The 23,960-nt window shown below is 38.3% G+C and overlaps 1 protein-coding gene across 18 annotated transcripts in view; it reads left to right on the top strand.

The window, feature by feature from the left end:
* Positions 1-23,960, top strand: part of ptprsb (protein tyrosine phosphatase receptor type Sb) — a 281,301-nt gene that overhangs the window by 189,187 nt on the left and 68,154 nt on the right. For 11 of the 18 annotated variants that reach the window (XM_049478946.1, XM_049478941.1, XM_049478945.1 and 8 more), the window contains 6 exons: positions 4,601-4,918; positions 11,615-11,808; positions 14,157-14,183; positions 15,624-15,741; positions 16,597-17,190; positions 21,107-21,201. In XM_049478946.1, coding sequence (XP_049334903.1) covers positions 4,601-4,918; positions 11,615-11,808; positions 14,157-14,183; positions 15,624-15,741; positions 16,597-17,190; positions 21,107-21,201 — 1,346 coding nt within the window. The remainder of the gene's footprint in view (positions 1-4,600; positions 4,919-11,614; positions 11,809-14,156; positions 14,184-15,623; positions 15,742-16,596; positions 17,191-21,106; positions 21,202-23,960) is intronic. The other 7 variants (XM_049478953.1, XM_049478956.1, XM_049478952.1 and 4 more) reach the window with 2 other exon arrangements.

The following is a 23,960-nucleotide window of genomic DNA, read 5'->3' as shown; positions in this document are numbered from 1 at the left end:
TAATCAATCAATGGGTTTCTACTAAATACATTTAAATGGAAAGTTTCTGGATCAATAACCCAATATCTGTCCAGTTTGTGGACTGATGTCCACTATCTATCCAATACCACAGTAAACCTACTGGTTTCTTTAAGAACCTTTCAATTGAAAGATTTTGGACCTAATATCTGTCCTTTACCATTAGAAGAACCACTACTGGTTCTTAAGGTACCTTTCAATGGAAAATGTGTGGGCCAATGGCCAATATCTGCACAATGCCTTAGACAAACTTCTTCTAGTTTTGTTCCTTGGGAAACCTTTCAGTGGAAGAGTTTTGGATTTATGGCCAATATCTTTCCAAGTCCATGGAAGAACAGCATCTGGCTTCTGGCTGCAAAAGTTGTTGGCAAATGGCCAATATCTGATTAATGCTTTAGAAAAAAGGCATTATTGCTGGTTTCTCTACGAACCTTTCAGTGGAAGGCTTTAGACTCATGACCAATATCTGCTCAGTTTCATAAAAGAACCTCTACTTCTTTACTTTTAAGTAGAAGGTTTCTAAACTGATGTCAAATTCTACTAGGAAGAACCATTGCTGGTTTGCTAAAAGTAATTTACTGGAAGTTTTTTTGACTGTTAGCAAATATCTGTCAATTTCTCTATAAGAACAACCATTGGTTTCCTAAGGAAACTTTCAGTGTACGGTGTTTAAACTCTTGCCAAACATCTGTCCAGTTGTAAAGCAGTATGTACTAGTGGTTTCTTGAAGAACCTCTCTGTGGAAAGGTTTGGGCCAATCTCCAAAATCTCATAGAAAAAGCACTGGTGGTTTCTAAGGAACCTTTCAGTGGAAGGGCTCTGGACTTAATAATAATAATAATCTCTACTTCTTTATCTTTAAGTGGAAGGTTTCTAAACTGTTGTCCAACATCTATCCAGTTCTATAGAAGAACCGTTGTTGGTTTGCCGAAATAAATTCAGTTGGACGTTTTTTTTGACAGTTGGCCAATATCTGTCAATTTCTAGAACAACTATTGGTTTCCTAAGGAAACTTTCAGGGTAAGGCAAGGTATTTAAACTGATACCCAACATCTGTCTAGTTAAATTGCAGCAACTTCTACTGGTTTCTTGAAGAACTTCTCAATGGAAAGTCTGCTGGTATCTAAGGAATCTTTCTGAGGAACGTTTGGTGGTAACCAATGTTCCGAGACATGTGGCATATCAGCGTGTTGGTCAAATCAAAGTATCTTTCTGACATTGATCTGATTGTAATAGATGATGGTGATTTTTGGAAAGTTTCTTTCAAGGTTTTAGCTACCTCCAAATAATACATTGCTTCGCTTCATTATTTTATCTTCTTGTACTCTTATACTTTTTGGTCAGAGCCTTTATTTTTAGTAGTTTGCTTTATGTTTTTGTGTGAAGGGGAAGCATGCTTTTAACTTATATCCCAGTAAGAAAGTCTGGTTTAGAATTTTTTTTTTTAATTTAGTAGAAAAAAGGATGGAAAGGTATGTATTGGTATTGCTTGCTGGCTCGCTCGCTTTCTCTCTTTCTCTCTCTCTTTCTCTCTTTCTCTCTCTGTCTCTCTCGCTCACTCTGTCTCATGTCAGGCTTTATTAGCTGTTTACAATTCCATCACTTCGTCTCATGTTTCCTCTCAAGTCATTTCGGTTGTCATTAAATCTGTTTTTCTGTTTTTTTTTCTGTTGTGTTTATGGTTTCCATTAGTTTGTGTTGCTTTGCGCATTACTCCGTCAGATCAGATGCCTGGCAGCAGAGCCTCGTTCCTGCTTTATATCAGTCAAAGGAATCGTATCTGCTGTAATGTTCCTGGGCATGTTCTTGTAAATCACTTTTATGCATATTACAACACAGCTACGCTATAACGTCTCTGATAGCTGGCTGTGGGATCAGCCTAATCGCTGTACGGCGGCTTTTGAATCCAATTGAATACATTAACACGATGATTTTGTGGACGGCCTGCAATGCAGGTGTTTTTTTTTATTCCCTAAAGGAAAATCCAGAGCCTTTTGAAGCAGTTGAATTCAGTCATGTTTCAGCGGTTTGAATTTGCTCTCTTGGAGGTCTTGGATTAGGGCTGGATGATATGGGTAAAATTTATATAATGATAAATTTATAAATTTCAGTCGTTACAATGTACCTCTAGAACTTTGTCACATTGTGTCACCTTAAAACCACAAACTTAGATGTATTTTATTGAGATTTTAAGTAATAAACCAAGACTAAGTTGCACAAAAGTAAATAAACTCCATTGCATTTAATTGCCTCCAGAAGTCACTTAATTAGTTAAGTTATTAGAGTTCAGCTATGTGTAATTTAGTCTCAGTATGAATATAAACAGCTGTTCTGTGAAACCCTCAGTGGTTTGTTAAAGAACAAACAGCATCAGACAAAGAAGACCAAGGAAATCAAGAGGCATGTCAGACATAAAGTTGTGGAGTTTAAAGTTTAAAGCAGGGTTAGGTTATAAAATCATATCCCAAGCTTTGAGCATCTCAGTGAGCACTGTTCAATTCTACAACTGCAAACCTACCAAGACATGGCCATGGTCCACCTAAACTGACAGATCGAACAAAGAGAGCACTGGTCAGAGAAGCAGCCAAGAGGCCCATGGTCACTCTGGAGGAGCTGCAGAAATCCACAGCTCAGGTAGAAGAATCTGTCCATAGGATAAGTAGAAGTTCACAAATGTTGCCTTTATGGAAGGGTGGCAAGAAAAAAAAACTATTATGGAAAGAAAGACATTTGCAGATTGCCACAAGGTTTTTTGGTCAGATGTGACTAAAGTTGAATTGTGTGGCCTAAATACAAAGCGATATATGTGGTGGAAAAGTAACCTGTCTGAGTTTGAGATTATGGTGGTCTATCACTTAAAATCTCTATTGAAATACATTTAAGTTTGTGTTGTAAGGTGACAAAATGTGAAAAAAGTGGTATAAACACTATGAACACTTTTGGAAGACTTTGTAGATCTGATATAGATATGAGCAATCCCACACTTCCATCGGGGTGAAACTATTTTTGAAACCATTCCTTTTGATGACGATACTATTAAGTGTATATTGATACTGAATTATTGTCCAGTCCTATCTCGGATGCACAAGGCTGACACTTTTAAAATGCCATAAGAGCCAAAATAATGACTCTCTGATGCTGCCTTCATTATCTACTCATAAAAAAAAGTTAATCAAGGCTGATTTGCAGCATATGTTGAGGAGGAGCTCTTTATAAGCCCTCTGAAAGAAAAAGGAGGGGTGAAAGAAAAGACGTAATCCACCCTTTCCAATAACCCTTGATGGATTTTAAATGAAATGACAGGTCGTGTGTCGGGGCTAGAGAGCTAGGCTTGGTTTTCAGTCGCCGTAAACTGTCACCATCTGGACTCCCGAAGCCCGATCCTCCTTCCTCCCTCCAGCCTGGACACCCACCCGTCCGTCCATCCATCAATCTCTTTTTTGTGCACGAGCAGAATGAGAGGTGACAGGTGACAGATATCCATTACACACCCACTTTCCCTTTAATTGGGTTGTCCATTCCGGCTCAATATGTTTCTCTCTGATCGCCGGACGGCTGACCGTTGCGCTGTAGTGACACGGCGGCGCCTGAGCTTCTCAAATGAACAGCCGGCTAGAAGCCTAGACAGCCTAACGCAGGCTCCAGACCCCGAGGTAGGCCTCATCTTCTTCATCATCATTACACTGACAGAGTCCTTTCATTCATTTCATTCATTTTGCTCCTGTCATCTCGCTGTTGTTTGCTTTCGTTTAACTTGCTTATTTGTTTCCCGTCAAATTTAATTTATGAGCCTTAATTAGATTTTTATTGATGTGCTTCTTATCCTGGGAATACGATCATCTCCAGAGCATCTCCAGATCATCTGCAGATCATTTGCAGATCTGCAGTAGTATCTTGTCACTACCACATAAAATACAGCTCTGGAAAAAAAAATAAGAAATCACTTCAGTTTCTGAATCAGTTTCTCTGATTTAGTTATCTATATGTTTATGTTTGAGTAAAATGAACACTGTTGTTTTATTCTATAAACTACAAACAACATTTCTTCCAAATTCCAAATCAAAATATTGTAATTTAGAGCATTTATATTAGCAGAAAATATAAAGAATATAAAGAATAAAGAATATGGCTGAAATACCAAAAAAGATGCAAAGCTTTCAGAGTTCAAAAATCAATATTTGGTGGAATAACCCTGGATTTTGTCCTCCACCAGTCTTACACACTGCTTTTGGATAACTTTATGCCTTTACTCCTGCAGTTCAGTTTGGTTTGATGGCTTGTAATTATCCATCTTCCTCTTGATTATATTCAAGAGGTTTTCAATTTGGTAAAATTTGAAAGAAACTCTTCATTTTTAAATGGTCTTTTATATATATTTTTTAGAGCTGTATGTATATGTTTGCTTGTGATTTTGCTTGGTTTGTTTCTTTTTTATTATTATTATTTATTTTTTCTTTATATCTGTCACTCCACCCTCTCTCCATCTATCTTCTCTTTGTCTCTCCGATCTTGTCCTCCCTTCGTCTCTGGTTGTCTATGTCTCTGTCTGTCTGTCTGTCTGTCTGTCCGTCCGTCCGCTCAGAGCCGTCGGCGGCGCCAGGCGAGGTTCGCTGCTCGAGCCCGAGCTCCTCCTCCTTGCTGGTAAGTTGGCGTCCGCCGCCGGAGGAAAGCCAGAACGGTGAGCTGACAGGATATGAGTTACGCTACCAGGACGTCGGCGACGACAAGAACGGAACGGAGGCGCTACCAGAAAAGACTATTCGCACCGAGACCGGCGTGGGCCAGGTCCTGCTGAAGAGTCTGGCCAAGTGGAGGCGCTACCGAGTCTCTGTGTCTGCGGTCACAGCCCAGGGCTCGGGACCTGAGAGCGCCTCTCTGGAATGTCGGACGGATGAAGACGGTAAGATACAGTACTACTACTAACACTACTACTGCTGAGCTTCCCATAAGCACCTGCCAAACTGCAGAAGCCGCCAACAAATTCTATTGTAGTTAGCTATGCTAAGCTAAGCTAACTACCTAACGAAGTAGTTTTGATCATAGACATCATATACATAGATGCCGCATTGACTGATGCCGTCTAATGGAGCCGGCGTGCCTGTGTGACCACCATATTGGAGGAGGAGGCAACCTTGTACCCCGAGTGCATTAATTTACACTCAGGAAGGTGTTTAATACACCTGTTATAATCACAACTCCACCAATTTACACCTGATTTACACACGGTTTGGTTTGTTACAAACAGCAGAAATATAGTAATGATTCAGGATGCTGTTACACATTACAAATACCTGCTTTCATACGAAAATATTTTATGCTCTTTAACAAAGACAAATATACGGTATGGCATATTTAACATCTTTGCTGTTTGTAACAAACCAAACTGTGTGTAAAAATGGTAAAAATGGGTGGAGTTGTGATATTTAAAGGTGTATTTTACACTTTCCTCAGTGTGACACAAGTGACACGCCAGGAAGGAATGTTATGTGGTGTCTAGGTATAAGATGTCTATGGTTTTGACTATGTAGCTAAGTAAATTTGTAGGCTATTTAGGCTATATAAGTAGTTCGTTTAGCTTAGCTTAGCTTTACTGGGTATTTTCACGATGACAATATATTCTTGTTGATATTACAAAAAAAAGAACAAATATTTGATTCATTTAAAGAATAAAAAACTTAAAGTGGCAATCACTTCTAAACTGAAAGCAGAAGCATTTCTAAATGTAGAAGGCACAAAATATTGTGTTTATTGGTACGATCCGTTTCTATTCTATGTTGTAAAGCATATTTTGTACATTTTAGATGATATGCTGTCAGTGACAGCAGTGACAGTTAGCTGGAAAATTAAATATGGCAAAATGCAGTTTCTGCAGTTTCTGACTGAACATAACCTGGAATCGGATTCATCCTCTCTGAAAGGAGACCACGTCACACCCTCCCAGTTTAAAATGATTCTTCCGCATGCTCGGTGCAATTACCTATGCTCACCAGACGGTGCCCTAAATCCCCCAAATTCCAAAACTTACAGATGTCAGCTTCAAACAAAATAAACAGTTAAATTTTATATAATATGACAAACAAGTTGCTTTAAGAATGGGTTGGCCATCATCACTTTCTTCACTTTTTTGTCTGTAAAGTTCTCTGCAGACTGATCTGCAGTCTATTGTGACATTTCATAACATTCTGAAGCAGTGGCTACAATATTAACAAAGCTATAGGAGGAGTTTAGAGGCTGTTGTTTCTGCAAAAGGAGGATCTACTAAATATTGATGTCATTTTCTGTTAGGATGCCCAAATTGATGCCTAATTTAGTTTAAGGAATTATTGCACACTTTCTGTAAATCCTATAAACTTCATTTCACTTCTCAAATATCACTGTGTTCATCTTCTATATGATATATTTAACTGAAATTTCTGATCTGAACAACCGATGATTTATAAAGAAAAATCAGTAAAATTTTCAGGGGTGCCCAAACAAAAGAGGCAACTCTCTATAGTCTCTTTTATCTCCTTACAGCCGACTGACTCACACACAGGAGCAAGACGAGCGCGACAGCAAACCAGATTACAATTCATTTTCTTCACAACCGTGACTCACGTTCACATATGCTCAGACCTACTGACAGACTTTCACTCTGGAGGAAGAATCGTTCTGAAACTATCAGCAGCCCCAGAGGCTTTTATACAGTCCACTGCGGGACATTAGGGGTAACAGTAGGAATATACGTATACTGATGTATGTGTATTTCACACATGTATTCAAACAGTTATGGGAGGACCATATTATCCATCCACAGAGAACAAGGCCATTTATGATCTCTTGTTTTGCTGAGCTCTCTGTGATAGGTCCAGTCCAGCGCTTAGACAGTGGTGCCACTCAAGAGCTCAGAGTTATTTAATTATTTGTTATAATCAGTAATACAGTAATCCCTTCATGATTCATGAATCTCAGGATAACTTTGCCATATGTAAGCTAACAGAAGTGATGGGGGAAGAGGGCCATTTGTAGTCTCTTGGATTCCCATCCTACCACTGATAGGACCAGCACTTAGACAGTTGTGCCACTCAAGAGCCCTGGGTTTACAGTTTTTCAAATATAGCAAGACACTTTACATTTTCTTGGATTCTCGATCTTTCAATGATAGAACCAGCACTTAGACAGTTGTGCCACTCTAATGCCTCTGATATACAGGTTTATAAAATTGTGTATCTTTTCTATACATCAGCCAACAGATCCCCATCCACTAGATCAGTTAAAAAAACACCATTTTAGTCATTTTGGTTGAGAACCTCAGACAGTACACAAAAAGATTAGCCAGCAGACTTCGTCTGACAGAGGGATCTGTACCTACTGCCTGTGGCAAGGGCAGATTTAGTATTTTAATCGATATTTTGTCAACAAACAATTCTTTCATCATAACTTATAATTGATAATAAAAAAAACACCACAATCGTGAAAAATCACAATGTATCTTTGCTAGCAAGGCCCTTTATACTCTCTTGGATTCCTGATCTCCCAATGATAGAACCAGCGCTTAAACAGGTGTGCCACTCGAGAGCCTCAGATATACAGTAATTTTTTTTTATATAAACAATTCTTTCATCATAAATTATAACTGGTAATAAAAAACAGCTCTATCGTGAGAAATCACACTGTATCTTTGCTATACATCAGCAAACAGATCCTTATATTAACTAGCATCACACTGACTGATGAGGGGGGGAGAGCCCCACCCACTAGATCAGTTAAACAAAACACCATTTCAGTTATTTTGATTGAGAACCTCAGATATTACACAGCAGGATTAGTCAGCAGACTTCTTCTGACGGAGGGATCTGTACCTACTGTCTGTGGCAAGTCAGCAGGAAAGGGAGATTTAATGTTTTTTTAGATTTTTAGTAAAAAAAACAATTCTTCCATTATTGGTTATAATCAGTGTTGGGAGTAACGGCGTTACTTTTTTTCAGTAACGAGTAATCTAATTAATTACTCTGACTGTAACTATAACGCCTTTACCATTTCCCACACCCCGTTACTGCACATTACTTTAGCCGCTCTATTAACTTTTTTTTTTAACTTCGCTTTGCCCTGGTTAACCCCTCCTCTTTCCGGTGAACTTGAGCTTCTGGCCGCTGTGCCTGTGGTTTGGCGTGATGAAATGAGGCACAATTGTGACTATTTGTGTGCTCTAATCAATTCAGTGATTGCCCAAGTTCCGAATTAAGTACGTTAAGCTCTTTTTAGCTGCTCCGGTTTTTGTGGTGCTGCTGCTTTCTCTTTTAGAGCTTAGATTCTCTGCCCGAACCCGACCTGACCCGAGGACCGACCCGAAATCGGGCTCCTATTTTTATTTTATATAAAGCTCTGGTGTGATAATCACAATGTTGCTAAGTAACCGATTATTATTGTTCACTAAAGCGAACGAAATAGCGAAAACTGAAAGTGAAAAACATTTGTGTTAACTGAATCTAATAAAAACGGTAATTAAAAGGAAAAAAAACATAACTAACCCGAACTGTATTTTGTGTTTATAAAACTAACTAAAACGAACTGAAATTACTGATAGAATACCCTCATTTTCGTGTTTAATTTATTTATAAGCGTTATTGTACAGCGGGCGGTGTTGTGCCGAGCGCACGGCACCTCGTGGTCCGTTAGTTCTTGTGTAAAGCGCTCGCGCTAGCCGCAAAATACGACAGAAAACACTGAGAAACTGCAGAACTATGAATGGGATTACAATATGCATGCGAGGCAGATGAAAGAGAAACAGGAGATACAGTGTGTGAGAACATTTACCTGTGAGTAGCTCATACACCAGAACACGCAAATCTCTCACTCTCTCTCTCTCTCTCTCTCTCTCTCTCTTCCTCTCTCACGTTTCTTAGATTGATCTCTCTGATGAGATGTGTGAAAACTAATAAAAACTAGCAAGCCCACCCTAAAAACTTACTGAACAGAAAAAAAAGAATAATAAAATTAAACTATAATAAAAATGAAATATGTAATCACGTAGCTCTGGGCGCACGTGAACGCCTCCGCGTTTGACCTGCAGCACTGTGTGTAGCTGTTCTTAAAAATCATTTAAATTAAATAATAGTTCTATGCTTTTATGTTACAGTGTTAATTAACATAATTCTGATTATATTTCGCTCATTCAATCAGACCGAAAACAGACAGTTTATGGGGCGGATCGGCTCGGGCTCATAATGACAGTTTATGGTTCGGGCTTGGGCAGAATGTGCACGGGCTGGGTCGGGTCGGATTTTTTGGGCCGATCTAAGCTCTATTCTCTTTTGGTGAAGCTGTTATATTAATACCATTTTAACGGGCATTAGATTGTTGTTTTTGTCCATTATTTTGTTTTGTTATTTTAATATATACATATTTCCTTTGAGTGTGGCTTGGTTTGTTTAATTTCATCCTCAGACGCGTTTTTCCGTTTTTTTCGTTTTTTTTTTCAGTATTACAAGTAATTTTCTTTGGTTCTGTGAAGAATTTCGTTTTGTTTTTTTGAAATTCGTTAGATTATATTTTTGTCAACATTTTGGGTTCATTTTCGTTTGTTATTTTTCTAATAATAATAGTAAATGCATAATTGATTTCCTTTTTTTTTAACGGGTGAATATTAAAAGTAACGGGATAGTTACTTTTACTGGTAACTAGTTACTTTTATAGTGGAGTAACTCCGTTAGTAACTCAGTTACTTTTTTAGAGAAGTAACGAGTAACTATAACTAATTACTTTTTCAAAGTAACGTGCCCAACACTGGTTATAATTGGTAAAAAAAACACCACCATTGTAAAAAAAAAATCACAGTGTATCTTTGCTATACATCAACTAATAGATCCCTATCCTGGCTAGCATCACACTGACTGATGGGAGGAAAGCCCCACCCACTAGATCAGTTAAAGAAACACCCTTTCAGGCATTTTGGTTGAGAACCTCAGGCAGTACACAGCAGGCTTAGCCAGCAGACTTCGTCTGACGGAGGGATCTATGCCTACTGTCTGTGGCAAGTCAGCTGATAAGGAAGATCTAGTATTTTAGTAGATTTATTTATAATTGGTCATTAAAATCATGCAAAGATAGCGATGCCATTTATGCTGTCTTTAATTCTTGATCTCTAGGTGAGAGTTCCAGCACTTAGACAGTAGTGCCACTCGAGAGCTCCTGGTGTACAGTTTTAATACAGTAACTTCGCTAATAGACAGAGTAGCTGCTATCTGCTGATCAGGTCCTGCTCCCCTGCTTGCTGTTGGCATGGTTACGGGCAGGCGGATTCTGTGGATGCTGTTGTTTTGAGCGATGGAAGATCAGCATCCTGGGAGCATGAGTGGTGAGCTGCTAATTGCTCAGAGATGTAGATGACACAGTCCCAGTGCTTCACCAGGACAGTGTGGGTGTGTGTGTGTGTGTGTGGGGGGGGGGGGGTGGGGGCAGGAGTGTAGGGGGGGGCAGAGGGAGAGTGTGTTACACAAATAGAAGTGTGAAGGTGACGTAAGTGATGAGGTGCTTTCGACAGCAGGGTTGTTTTATAAACCATTTCCTAAAACACTGTTAACATGTCTTTTACTGGATGGAAATATTGTTGAAATATATATATATATATATATATATTTTTTTTTTTTTACTGGAACTAATTTCTATTTCTTAATTTTTTAATATATTATACTGTAAAACGTGTATCAGGCTGGAAAAAAATGCATATTCGATTGGCTCAATGAGTAGTTCTGTTATATGTCTAATACTGATCTATACTGTTTTATATATGTTATATATTTATTTTTAATCACGTTAGTGCTTATTTTCCTAGATATGCAAAAAAAAGCTAATGTTTCTTGTTGGTTTCTGTTTTTTTTAACAGATTACTTTAGTTTAAAATAAAAAAATTATATTGTGCTGTTACAATAAAAACACTATACAGTACAAATTAAAACAAACAAAAAAATTACAGTTCCTTTATAATAGTGTTTTTTTTAAATATAATATACAATATATATATATATATATATATATATATATATATATATATTTTTTTATCTTTGTACAATACAAATACACAATTCGTAGGCGAAACCTGAGGGCACAGTCTAGCAGATGTTGTGTTTTTGCGAATAATTGCTATTTTAAAGGTATTTGATTACTAATTTTTTTACACAAACAACCTAATCATTTAAGTTTTATAAACAATTTAGCCAAAAATATGCTGTTGTTACACAATTCAAACACATTTTATTAAATATATATTATTTTGATATGTTTTATTGAGGACAGCTTTAAAAACAAAATATATATTAAAAAAAACAACCACATATAAAAAAAATGGCAAATATGTGCTATGATATCTTTCTCTAGACTGGAATCTCTCTTCCCTTATTTTTCCAATTAACTAATATCACAATATTTCAGGGTATTTTTGCAATAACGATTTTCTTGCCGATTAAGTGTAGCATATTTAGTGCATTAAAACTGCAAAACAAATACAAAACTAAATATTTTCAATAAGTATTGCGATTTGTATCATGTAATATTTTTTTGCTGATATTATATATTTGGTACAGTGCAGATCTGTGTGTTTATATGTTTGTTTCTGTAGTTCCAGGGGCACCACCCTCACAGGTGGAGGTGCAACCCCTGAACTCTACCGCCATCAAGGTGTCGTGGCAATCGGTGTTGCCAGGGCAACGGAACGGGCAGGTCCGTGGTTACCAGGTGCACTACGCTCGGTTGGAGAACGGGGAGTCTCAAGGCCTGCCTCGCATCAGAGACATCATGCTGGATGACGCCCAGGTGAGGTCATCACACCACACCCACCACCTTAATATCATAAAATTACCATAGTTTTATTTTACCTTAATTCACTTTTGCCCAATATGTCCACAAATTAGCTTCTAATTGCTTATATTTATAGTATTTACGGCATTTCGCACTATAAGGAGCCTTATAATCCGATGCGTCTAATGTATGAATTTTACCAGTCAGGTATTAAGGAGCAGTAAAGTATTATCAGACTGTAGCCTGCTGCTAACACCGGCTAGCACTGCTGGAGGAGCATGAGCATTAGCCACTAATCGTGCTAAGTGCTAGCTCTTTCCACGTTCAGAGGTAGTCTGCATGTTTACCGTGTTAAAACAAGCAACATAGGACGAACCGCTAGCTAATATCGCCCTGGCTTACTGAAACACTCAGAGTTCCTCAGTGTAGCGCTGTTGGCCTGCATTAGCCGCTAAGCACAGCTAGTGCTAGCAGTTTACGAGGCACAAGCTCAGCACGCGTACACCCCCACTCCTTACACTCACACACAGACGTGCTGCAGCAGGCAAATTCAGCTTTTATCAACAATACCCTTAAATGAGCTGCTGGTGAAATGATCTTCACAGCGTGAACAAGCAAGTCAGTTTCCTCTTCTGACATGCACAAAAGCTTTCACTGTTAAGATACGAATGTGCCAAAGTCAGAGCTCACCCGCCTCTTAAAGGAAATGACAAGTGATACACTGATTTTATTTCACGTTACGCCCGAAAGTGAAACTGAAACACCTGTCATTTAAGTGTGGGAGGTTTCATGGCTAAATTGGAGCGGCCTGGTTTTCAATCTTCATTAATTGCACATTGCACCAGTAAGAGCAGTGTGAAGGTTCAATTAGCAGGGTAAGAGCAGAGTTCTGCTCAAAATATTGCAATAGACACAACATTATGGGTAACATACCAGAGTTCAAAAGAGGAAATTGTTGGTGCACGTCTTGCTGGTGCAGCTGTGACCAAGACAGCAAGTCTTTGTGATGTATCAAGAGCCACAGTATCCAGGGAAATGTCAGCATACCACCAAGAAGGATCAACCACATCCAACAGGATTAACTGTGGAAGCAAGAGGAAGCTGTCTGAAAGGGATGTTCGGGTGCTAACCCGGATTGTATCCAAAAAACATAAAACCACGGCTGATCAAATCACGTCAGAATTCAATGTGCACCTCAACTCTCCTGTTTCCACCAGAACTGTCCGTCACCACAATAAATTATTGTCTTGTAAAACCAGGTGTTTCGGTTTCATTGTCCAACCCCTTAATATATTGGTGATGGTGATGGTGACCAGCAGTGTCTGGCTAGAACTGTCCATGTAATCGAGTGGCAGAAATCATTTTCACATTCAATACAGGAGAAACCACAAACCCATCCCACAGTTCAATTCCATGTTCATTAGCTACAGCAGAACATGGCAAAACTCAAGGGATACAATCCTAGATCCCATCCCATAACATTTAGCATATCAGTGTGAAAAGAAAGCATTATTGATATAATTCAGCTTTTACTGTGTTATAATAAAATAACACAAATGCAAAAACTTGTGGAACTGTTTTTTTTTTTTTTTTCTCCCAAATTTACATGACCAATTACCAAACCCACTCATTAGGACTCCCTCTATCACTAGTAAAGCCCCAACACCAGGAGGGTAAAGCTAGCACATGCCTCCTCCGATACATGTGAAGTCAGACTCCACCTCTTTTTGAACAGCGTTACTGAGTAGCTTCATCGGTTCTGATACATCAGCTCACAGACACCTTGTGCTGATCTACATCACCCTTTGGAGTGATGAGGGGAAAGAGCGGCATCTACCCACCCAGAGAGAGCAAAGCCAACTGTGCTCTCTCAGGGCTCTGGTAGCAGATGGCAAGCTGCATGAACAGGATGCGAACTGGCAATCACCCAATCATAGTGGCAGCGCTTAGCCCGCTTAGTGCTTAACCACCAAAGTTCCAACCTAGATAAGGCCTAGATAAGCCAAGTATATTTACCAAGTACATTAATACTGACTATAGCTGTTACAAGCTCCATTTTTTTATATATGAGGGATGACTACTGAGGTATTGATTATGAGTCGATTTATTATGCTTTCTCTCTCTCTCTCTCTCTCTCTCTTTTCGAGAGATCCTTCCTTTATCTGTTCTCACTCATCCTACAGGCCATCCTTTCTCTTTTCACAAAAATTCAGCACTCACTCTTACTCCCTCTCTCTCTCCCTCTATGCCACTCCTACGCTCGCCCTGTTCTTGCCTTATTCTTTTCACATACCCTGCCTCTCTCTCCCTCTCTCTCGCTCACGGTGTGTGTTTTTCCTCTCTTCCTGCTGGCACTATGTTAGTGGAAAACGGATGATGCGGCAGAATATGTGAGTATGTCAGGCAGACGAGGTGAGGCGGAACTGTGTGTTTGTGTGTGTGTGTGTGTGTGTGTGTGTGTGTGTGTGTGTGTGTGTGTTGCGTAAAGCTGGTTATGAAATCTCCTCGCGGAGTCTTCGCTGCCCTTCACTTCTCTGTGATTGTGCTGTCTCACAGCACAGACAGATAAGCATGAGGCAGCGATTTTTCCCCCTTTCTTTTCCAGGCCGTCAGCGCAGAGTTCATTAGAGCAAGTGGCATTGAGTGCTCTCTCTGCACAAGTGTCTGTACAGTACAGCCACACACACACACACACTCCACCTCACCTCACACACACAATACACCACCACACACACTACACACACACGCTACACACACGCAAATCTAATTCTTGATTGTGAGCTGCCAGGCAGCAGTGATCAGAGAAACTGCCTGGGGAAAGCAGGAAGAAACAAAGGCAAATTGTAATATATGATGGAGAGAATGATTGAAGGAATGAATTAGAATGGTTCAGAAATTTGAGACAGGCTTAGTCTAAACTGTATTAGACAGCTGTACTTTACATTGATTGAACTATACAGATTAAAAATGGCCCAAGCACTACCAACACTTACTTTTTATAGAGTATACAGCTCTGGGAAACATTAAGAGAGCACTGAAAAAGTTTCTCTGATTTAGCTATTTATAGGTTTATGTTTGAGTAAAATGAACATAGTTGTTTTATTCTATAAACTACAGACAACATTTCTCCCAAATTCCAAATAAAAATATTGTCATTTAGAGCATTTATTTGCAGAAAATGAGAAATGTCTGAAATAACAAAAAAATGCAGAGCTTTCAGACCTAAAATAATGCAAAGAAAACAACAAGTTCATATTCATAAAGTTTTAATAGATTGGACTGTAGTTTGTGACAGAAAGATTGCATCAATTAATTAATTGATTAATTATGTCATTATTTAGAATTTAATACTTGGACAGGCTCAGTTACTACACATATAAAAATGGTTATTAGAGAATAGATTTTTTTTAATAGGTTGACTCCAGAACAGTGCAGCTGTGCAGACCCATAACTGGACACTCTTAGACTATACATAATAAAAATGGCTATTATTAGGGGCCCAAGCACTGCCAACACTTTTTACTATGTCTTAGTTTCCTTGTATTTTTAATGAGTATATATGAATATAATAATATCAAAAATTTTACTTTAGTTTGTGACAGAAAGAATGCATAAATGAATTGTTGGACAGGCTTAGACACTACATATATAAAAGTTAGGTGTCCAAGCACTGCCAGCATTCAGTGTGTGCCTGAAAAGATAAATTCACGTGATCCTAGATGACATTGTGAATAAAAGTGTATTAATGATTAGACACAAATGAAAAAAAGTGATATTAAAAGTGAATTGTGATGCAGACTTATGTCCGTTTGTTATCTGATGTGTTACAGGATGCAATCATAGGTGGGCTACAGCCTGAGACCACCTACTCGGTTACAGTAGCTGCCTACACTATTAAAGGAGACGGAGCGCGTAGCCTGGCACAGACAGTGCAGACCCCTGGAATAGGTATGTCTCAGGGAGACAATCAAACAATGATATGATATGATATGATATGATATGATATGATATGATATGATATGATATGATATATGATATGAAACGGGCAATATTTATTGAGCTACACATACAGGAGTAGTGTGTAACACATGTATAATGCATGTGAAATGCTTCAACATGCCAGATGTCTCAGCATGGAGAGAGTGGTAGAGGTTCTTTATGGTGGTCTGTGATAATAATCCATATCATGCAGTTCACATAGATTTTGTTTTATGGGTGGAGAGATGATAGCATGGCCAATAGCATTCCACACATTTTAATCTATCAGGGATAGATCTGGCAATGCATTAAGTAACGGTATACCACACATTAACATATATTAACATAGATGTACATTATTTTATAATGTTATTTTATTTTTATAAACAAAATCTGGGAGAATATAGCTATATATATGCAATATATATGCAAAAACACCCACGTCATTTTGGAGCATTTCTGTTGGTTCTTTTTTTTAAATAATTCTTACACAACATAAAGAAGAATGGCCAGATTCACATAACAAAAAACCCCCCGAAAAACTAATCAATGATAATTAAGATTTAAAGCATAAATGAAATCAATTGTTCATATTAGTGTTTAGAGGAAGATTTGTTAACTTTTTTTTTTACTTAGAAGATCAACAAAAATTGTAAAAGACTAGCAATCAACCCCAAGAGCACTAAAACCAACTGTTAAGCATGGTGGCGGGAGCATCATAGAGGGACCTTACCAAGATGGTGGTGTCGGAATATCTTAAAATTTGGCAAAAATGTATAAAATAATTTTTGATCAATTTCTTTTCTTTCTCTCTTTCTTTTTCAGTCCCTGACCCTCCATCATTTTCGGTGCAGTTAATAGAGGAGAATTCCGCTATGGTATCCTGGGTGGTCGAAAACAGGTCCGGTGGTCCTCAATCAAACATTCTGGGCTTCCGTTTGACCTACGGCCTAAAGAACGACACCCCGTCCTTCACAACATCCCTTAAGTCTCGCGTTCGTCAGTACAACGTGACGGACCTCGTCCCCGGCTCCACCTACTCCTTCCTCCTCTCCGCTAGGGGGCGCTCCGGGTACAGCCCGGAGGTCCTGCAGGAGCTGACCGTGCCCGAGTTCCCCCCGGCCGGGTTCCCGTTGCTCTCAGAGAGCGCTAACGCCACCTGCTGCTCGCTGCAGTTCTCCTGGCTGCCTCCAGACGTCAATAGACGTCCTGTGGTCAGCGGGTACATGGTCTCGTACGCAGAGACGGGGAGTTTGCAGGACCCGAGACAGATCATGCTTATGTCTCTGGACACCAGCTACACCATCCACGGCCTCAACCCCAACCAGGAGTACGACGTGAGCATCCGCGCCCACAACCGCGTCGGGCCCGGTCCGTTCAGCCCACCTGTACGCTACCAAACCTCCGCCTTCGAAACAGGTACAGAAACCCCACCCCCCGACCAGCCAAAGGCTACAACCAATTAACCAATCAACAGAAAGACCATTTATAATACTGTGCAAATTATTAGGACAATTTACCTAACCCTTTTATAATGAATGTGCTTTCTATATAAAAAACTAAAAACATTACTTAGATTAATCACAACAGAATTCTGTAATTAATCGCAATTAATCACACCTTTTTTTAAGCTTAAGACTTTAAGCTTGTAATAAGTGTCACAATAAGATTCTCTCAGAATATTTGTATTCACATATTGCTATATTAATCTAAAAAATAAATAGATAAATAAATAAAATAAAATATCACAATGTGAATTTTCCTCTATATTTGTATTTAAATATCGCCATATTTATCTTACAAATCTAAAATATAACAGTGTGATTTTCGTCTATTTTTGTATTCAAATACTGTCGTATTTATCTTTAAAAATAAAATATCACATTGTAAATTTTCCTCTGTTTTTTGTATTCAAATATTGCTATATTTATCTTTAAAAAATAAAATAATTCAATGAAATTTTTTCTTTAAAATATATTGTTTATCTATGATTTAAACATTTAAATAATAAATGTTTAAATCATATATATATTTTTTTAATATTTATCTTAAAATACTAAAATATCACAATGTGATTTTTTCTTTTAAATATATTGTTTATCTCTTATTTAAATATTTGAATGATATATATTTAAATAATAGATGTATTCTAAAATTCTAAAATATCACAATGTACATTTTCCTCTATTTTTGTATTTGAATAATGCCATATTAATTTAAAAAAATCTATTATATTACAATTTAATTTTTTTTCTCTATTTTTGGCCAATATATGGCCAAATAATGCCATATATTGCAATACAATATGTCATATAATATCACCATAGTATGACTTCTCCCTCAATATTTGTTCTTAATATAAAAATATCATAGTGTCACATTCGTCCCCTATATATTTCTGCATGTATTGCCCAGATTAATACAATTAATGTAAAGGATTATTATGGTCTGTCCTCAGTCTTTTGCACAGTATTGTATTGTATGTCTGGTTCTGAACCCCTCAATTATTCAGGGCCTGCCTCTCCACTTCTGATGCCCCTGTACCCCATCCCAAACCTGGATACAAGAAAACTACCACCACCACCGACACAACCAGCACCACCTTTACCACCACTACCTCCACCACCTCCTACCTCCACCCAACCCCACCCGTACCTGCGTGACGGGGACTGACACTTTTACAGGTATGCCCAGGTAACAGTCTGACAGTCACTGGGGTGGAGCTTCTGCAGGTAAGTGGAGGAAGTGAGCAGTAAGTCCTGTAGAATCCTGTGATCTGATTGGATGAGAATGTAAGGGTAAGTCAGTGGCGGTAGGTTTTATTTTTTAGCACTTTCTTCACAACAGAACCCTTCAGCTGATTTATCTGTCAGGAATTTACACAGCCCACTTTTACCACTAACCACTTCCCCCTACCTGCTACCCTCTACCATGCCAGTCTGTTGTGTGGCAGTAAAAAAATGTGCAGTTTCCTTTGATGCACATGTATGTGGCAGCAGATGTTTGCAGTTTACTGTCCTTTAACTGATCTGATTCATTTATTCATTTGATTATCTTATTTGTTTGTTTGTCTTCCCCTCCCTTAAAGGATTACTCAGTCATTTGTTCTTGTTCTAAAGGATGCACCGAAATTAACTAAATTTTTTACCAAAACCAAAATAAATGGCTGATTTGGCTAAATACCAGATATATTTTTGGTGCACTGGATTATAAGGCGCACTATCAATGAAATAGATACATTTTCTGGTCTATTTTCATACATCAGGCACACTTGATTATAAGGCGCACTATCAATGAAATAGATACATTTTCTGGTCTATTTTCATACATCAGGCACACTTGATTATAAGGCGCACTATCAATGAAATAGATACATTTTCTGGTCTATTTTCATACACCAGGCACACTTGATTATAAGGCGCATTTTAAGTGACACTAGTAAGGATGCCTACATTGAAGTGAGCATGAGTGTCACCATGTTTCCCTCCTAATGGGGAGGCTGGGGGATACAAAACTGTAATAAAAAAAAAAACATTTTCTTTTACAGTTAAATGAGTGCTGGATGTTAATCTACATAGATTTCTCTCCTAAAAAAAAACATTTATTCCGGTGAGTCGAGCACTTTCATTTATTTACAGTAAGCTTAGATTTACAGTATTTTGTCTAAGCGGTAGTAACAGCGCTACACTGAGGAACTGAGTGTTCCGGTAAGCCAGGGCACTATCAGCTAACAGTTCCTAGCTTGTTTTAACACAGTAAACACACAGACTACAGTCCAGTATACTCACCTTTGAATGGCAAAAGAGCTAGCGCTAAAGTTAACAGCTAATACTAAAGCTGCTGCATCAAGCCTTAGTGCTTAGAACTAAACTGAAACTCCTGTATATCTCTGTTTTTCATTGGAGTGGCTTTACTGCTCCTTTATACCTGACTAGTAGAATTGAAATAAAAATTAAAGGGTGAGGTGCACCTTAAAACCTATGGTTTTAATTAATTATGTCACCTTTTTCACCATTGCAAAAATCAAATAGAATAAATGTACTGCCATTGTTGGGTGTATTTTTTATTAATTATTTTTTATGAATGTACTGAAATGAACATGAACACCACTAAAACTGAACACAAAAACATGGGTTTCTACAATAAATAGTATAAATATATATTTTTCCTACAACACTACAATTTCTAAATTTAATAAACACAGAAATATGCCTCTCACAATAACTCATGTTTCTGAATGAGACCATTTTTACAAGTGAAATAATGATAGTATACAGTATTAGCATAATATAGGATATTTTAGTAACTGGAGTTTATACAATACAATAAATATTCTTACTGAATAAAACATAAAATAATATATGAAAATAAACTGTTTTAAACTGTTTAAAGTCTACTTATCTTATAATTGATGGTAATAGACTCTATTTGTTTGTCACAAATATAATGAGTAATATTGTTTATATTCTGTACAAATATTGTCAGATAAATATTGTCCATAATTGTAACAGGCCTTTATTTATTTATTATTATTATTATTTATTCTTTTTTCTATAGATTTTAATAGAAATTAAGATTTTTGACTGAAAACTAAAACTGAACAAAATTCTATTTGTTTTTTTACTGTTCTTTGCTTTTCATAGAAAAAAAAAACAATTATAGGACTACAAAAATGTATTGAACACGGTTGTTCGATATAAATTATTCAGTCTTTTTTTTTTTTTTTACTTAACTGATCAAACCACTGGCATTATTGGCTGAATGATGTTGGTTGCCAAATATTCAGTGCATCCTTAGTTTTTTTTTCTTTCATTTTCATCATCTTACAATATCAGCCAATGGGCATCTCTTTTACCAATAGCATGATGAAAAGTGCTGGAGTACTCCTTTATCACCCCCCTCATCCCCTCCCATCCCCCAGTCCAGTGTGTTGTGTGGCTTTAATCTAGAATTTGGCATCTTTCCGTTGACGCACAGTTTCACAGCCTCGCCACTCTTTGTCCACGTCCATCTTCTTCCCCGCTCCAGACTCCTCTCTCAGAGAGCCTTCAGCAGGAATCTAGGCCAGCTCTCCCTGGAACATCGCCACCGTGACATATGTGGCCCTCTGCATCCGACCAACTGTTACCGTCATGCTCTCACCTTCTTCTGTTCCCAGAATTCCCTGCACTGCTGCCCGCCAGAGCTTGGAGCCCACTCTGCCCTGATCTCTGCAGCTCTCATATTTCTCTGTTATTCACACTGACGTGAGCTCAGTTAGCGTTTGATTAATGGAGGCTAATTTACTCTCTCTCTCTCTCTTTTTCCCTCTATCTCTCTCTTTGTGTGTGCACAGATGTGCCAAGAAACTTCTCGGTCAATCTGGCAACCAGGACAAGTGTGTTGTTGACGTGGGAGTTCCCAGAGACCAGCTCCCCCTACCGCTTTACTGTGAGTCTCATCACATCACGTCACATAGTAGCTAATGTATATAATATAAACATATAAAATGTTTCATTTTTAATCAATGTCTTTATGAATCAGTTATTAAAAATCATACACATGTGGATAAAGCTTTGAGTACACTACAAGAACACTATTTTAGGTATCTACAGGCGAACGCATCAACCATGCAGCTTGATTTAGGAAGTGTCAGTGTGTTTTTGCTATCATAAAGACAGGAAAAGTACACCTTGCGTTGCTCGAAACGCGCAAAGTCATGTACTGATTATTTTAAATAATCATGGGAGTGTAGTTTGAATGTAACATGAAAAAAAAAAAACAATCAGTGTGTCAGTTGTCATTCCCTTTAAGAGGCAGGTGCGCTCTGACTTTGGCGGATTGGTATTTTAATGGTGCAGTGCTTCTGCGCTTCTTAGCAGAGGAAACTGACACACTGTGAAGGAGCGTGAGCAGGTCATTTACAGGAACAGCAATGTTATTTTATTTTTTGTCCATGTGTGTGTGTGTGTGTGTGTGTGTGTAGCGAGCGGGGATGTAAGGTGCACCTGCACTGCCAAGATATCAATAAACATATGACTGTTGACTGCTGTCAGGGTTTTAATCAGTCAGTGGTGCACCTGTGTTTTCCGTTGCCAAGATAGCAATACGGCAAAATATTACCACCCACAGTGGACAGTGCAGTGCAGTAGATGGTAATGATGGTGACCGGCGGCATCTGGCTAGAATTTTCCATGCAAACAATAACGTCTATGTTCAATACAGGGGATGCCATATATATTTTGTACAGGTCAGTGCAGTGTTTTAGCTTTAGCTTCCATGGGACATGCCAAAAGTAATGGTTTATGATACTAGTTTCTGTGTATATTATCTGTAAATTCTGTATATATTTAAAATGTAAATGATCATAAACCCATATTAGTGTATCTGTGGTTTCTGCAGTCCTGCTGCAGCTGCTGTAAATTTTCACATTCCACGAGGGAGTAATAGCAGTTCTGTCCCGTCTGACGCTGTTCTGTTTGGACTCATAAATCAGTGAAATTCTGCCAATGGGAGACAGTTGTTTGCTCTATTATACATTATCTTTATGCACCAGTATGCAATTTTCATCACTCCAGTCTAGTTAATAATATAATCTTTCGGGAAAACAGAACACATTAGTGGTGGCCAATTTATAGCAGGGGCTGTGATCATATTCAGGTTACCACCTTTTTTTATTTTAGTGAAGTTGTCTTTTTCTGTCTTGCCCACAGGCAGTTTAATATTATAGGCTCTGATTATAGAAGTGCTTAATTAGTCAAACTATGCAGTCCACTTTTTTCTCTGGGCTTTAACACAAGCAGGAAAAAGGTTTGTACTATACTTTAGTCCAAAAGGGTGTAAAAACATGTTTTTGTCAATTTTATAGAAAATTTCACTTAGCACAAGATATCGTAGTTCCTGTCTTCTGTATAAAAAACATACAGTGGAAGAAACAACTATTCAAAGATTTACTTTAATATAAGATACCCTCTGTGACTAAAAAAAAATACATACTGTGTCCTGCCACAAAAGGGCGTAAACATGCTGCCTTATAAATAGGTTTTCCAAGGCTGCTTTTGGTTACTGTACCTCTTGGTGAGAGATTGCTGCCTAGACATGCCTCTACAACAGAATCAAAATAAAAATTTAAGTTTTGCCCAGTTGAGCTACTGTTTCTCAGGGGGTTCTGGGGTAATTTTCTCTTTTATGGTGGGCCTCTGTGATTTTATTCCTGTCCGGAACGACCATGTATGTGTTTTTTTCTCAGACGTCCTCTGAGAAAATTACAGGCTGAATTATCTACTGATTTTTACTGAGCTCCGAGGTCCTCCGGTCATTTTAGTCCAGTCCAGACGCATATCTCTGAGTTTCATCACCTCGCGTTTAATAAAACAGCTATTTGTCCACTGCTACGCACCGTGGGTGCTTGTTTCCACGTAGATCCACGTAAACACAACAGCGAGTGGAAATGGAGGAACTACTGAACAAATTAATCAATGTAGAAAATAAGTTAATCTCCAGATAGCTGGATAATAAGAGATGTCTCTTCTCTGCTCCAGTGTCTTTTAGAGCGCTTAGATGCCGCCATCATGTTCCGTGTACAAAACATGATATCATGTGATGATTTGATGTCATGTGACCGAGAAAGCCAAAAAAACTCACTGGTCCTCCTTTTTTTCAATTGAAGTCCGGATGCAATGAAATATTTTTAAATATTTTTCATAGACGTCCCCCTGAGAAGCTAATCCCATCCGGATAGGGTTTAAGAAAGGCAGCATCATTGAAAATTGTGTGTGTTAATGTAAGAATGATAATAAATGTAAGTGATTACGATAATAGAGCAAAATTAATTGGCAATAAATTCTGTGAATGCGCAGTCCAGGAAATGTTGCAAATTGTCTGTTGAAGACATGTGTGGGTGAGCATTATCCTGCTGAAAATTGTGAGTTTGAAGCCCTCCCATGAGAGGCAACATATGTGGCCGCAGGAAGTCCTGCACATTTTGTTTAATGTCCTCAAAAACACTACTAGGGGTGACTTATATGAGTGTCAAACAAGGTGGCTCCCCAGATCAGCAAGTGGGGACAATGTGTTGCACTAAAGGTTGAGTTGATGCTGCCATTCTCAAACCCAACCATTATTGGATCCCATATATTCACCTCTAAACGACGAAAGAGCAAGCAGCTAATGCTAATACTGCTCCAGCAGTGCTAGCCAGGGTTAGCAGC

The sequence above is a fragment of the Astyanax mexicanus genome, chromosome 4 (genome assembly GCF_023375975.1).
Source record: "Astyanax mexicanus isolate ESR-SI-001 chromosome 4, AstMex3_surface, whole genome shotgun sequence".
In the NCBI taxonomy this organism is placed as follows: Eukaryota; Metazoa; Chordata; class Actinopteri; order Characiformes; family Acestrorhamphidae; genus Astyanax; species Astyanax mexicanus.
The sequence above is the reverse complement of the archived record's forward strand: the minus strand, read 5'-3'. Positions and strand labels throughout refer to the sequence as shown.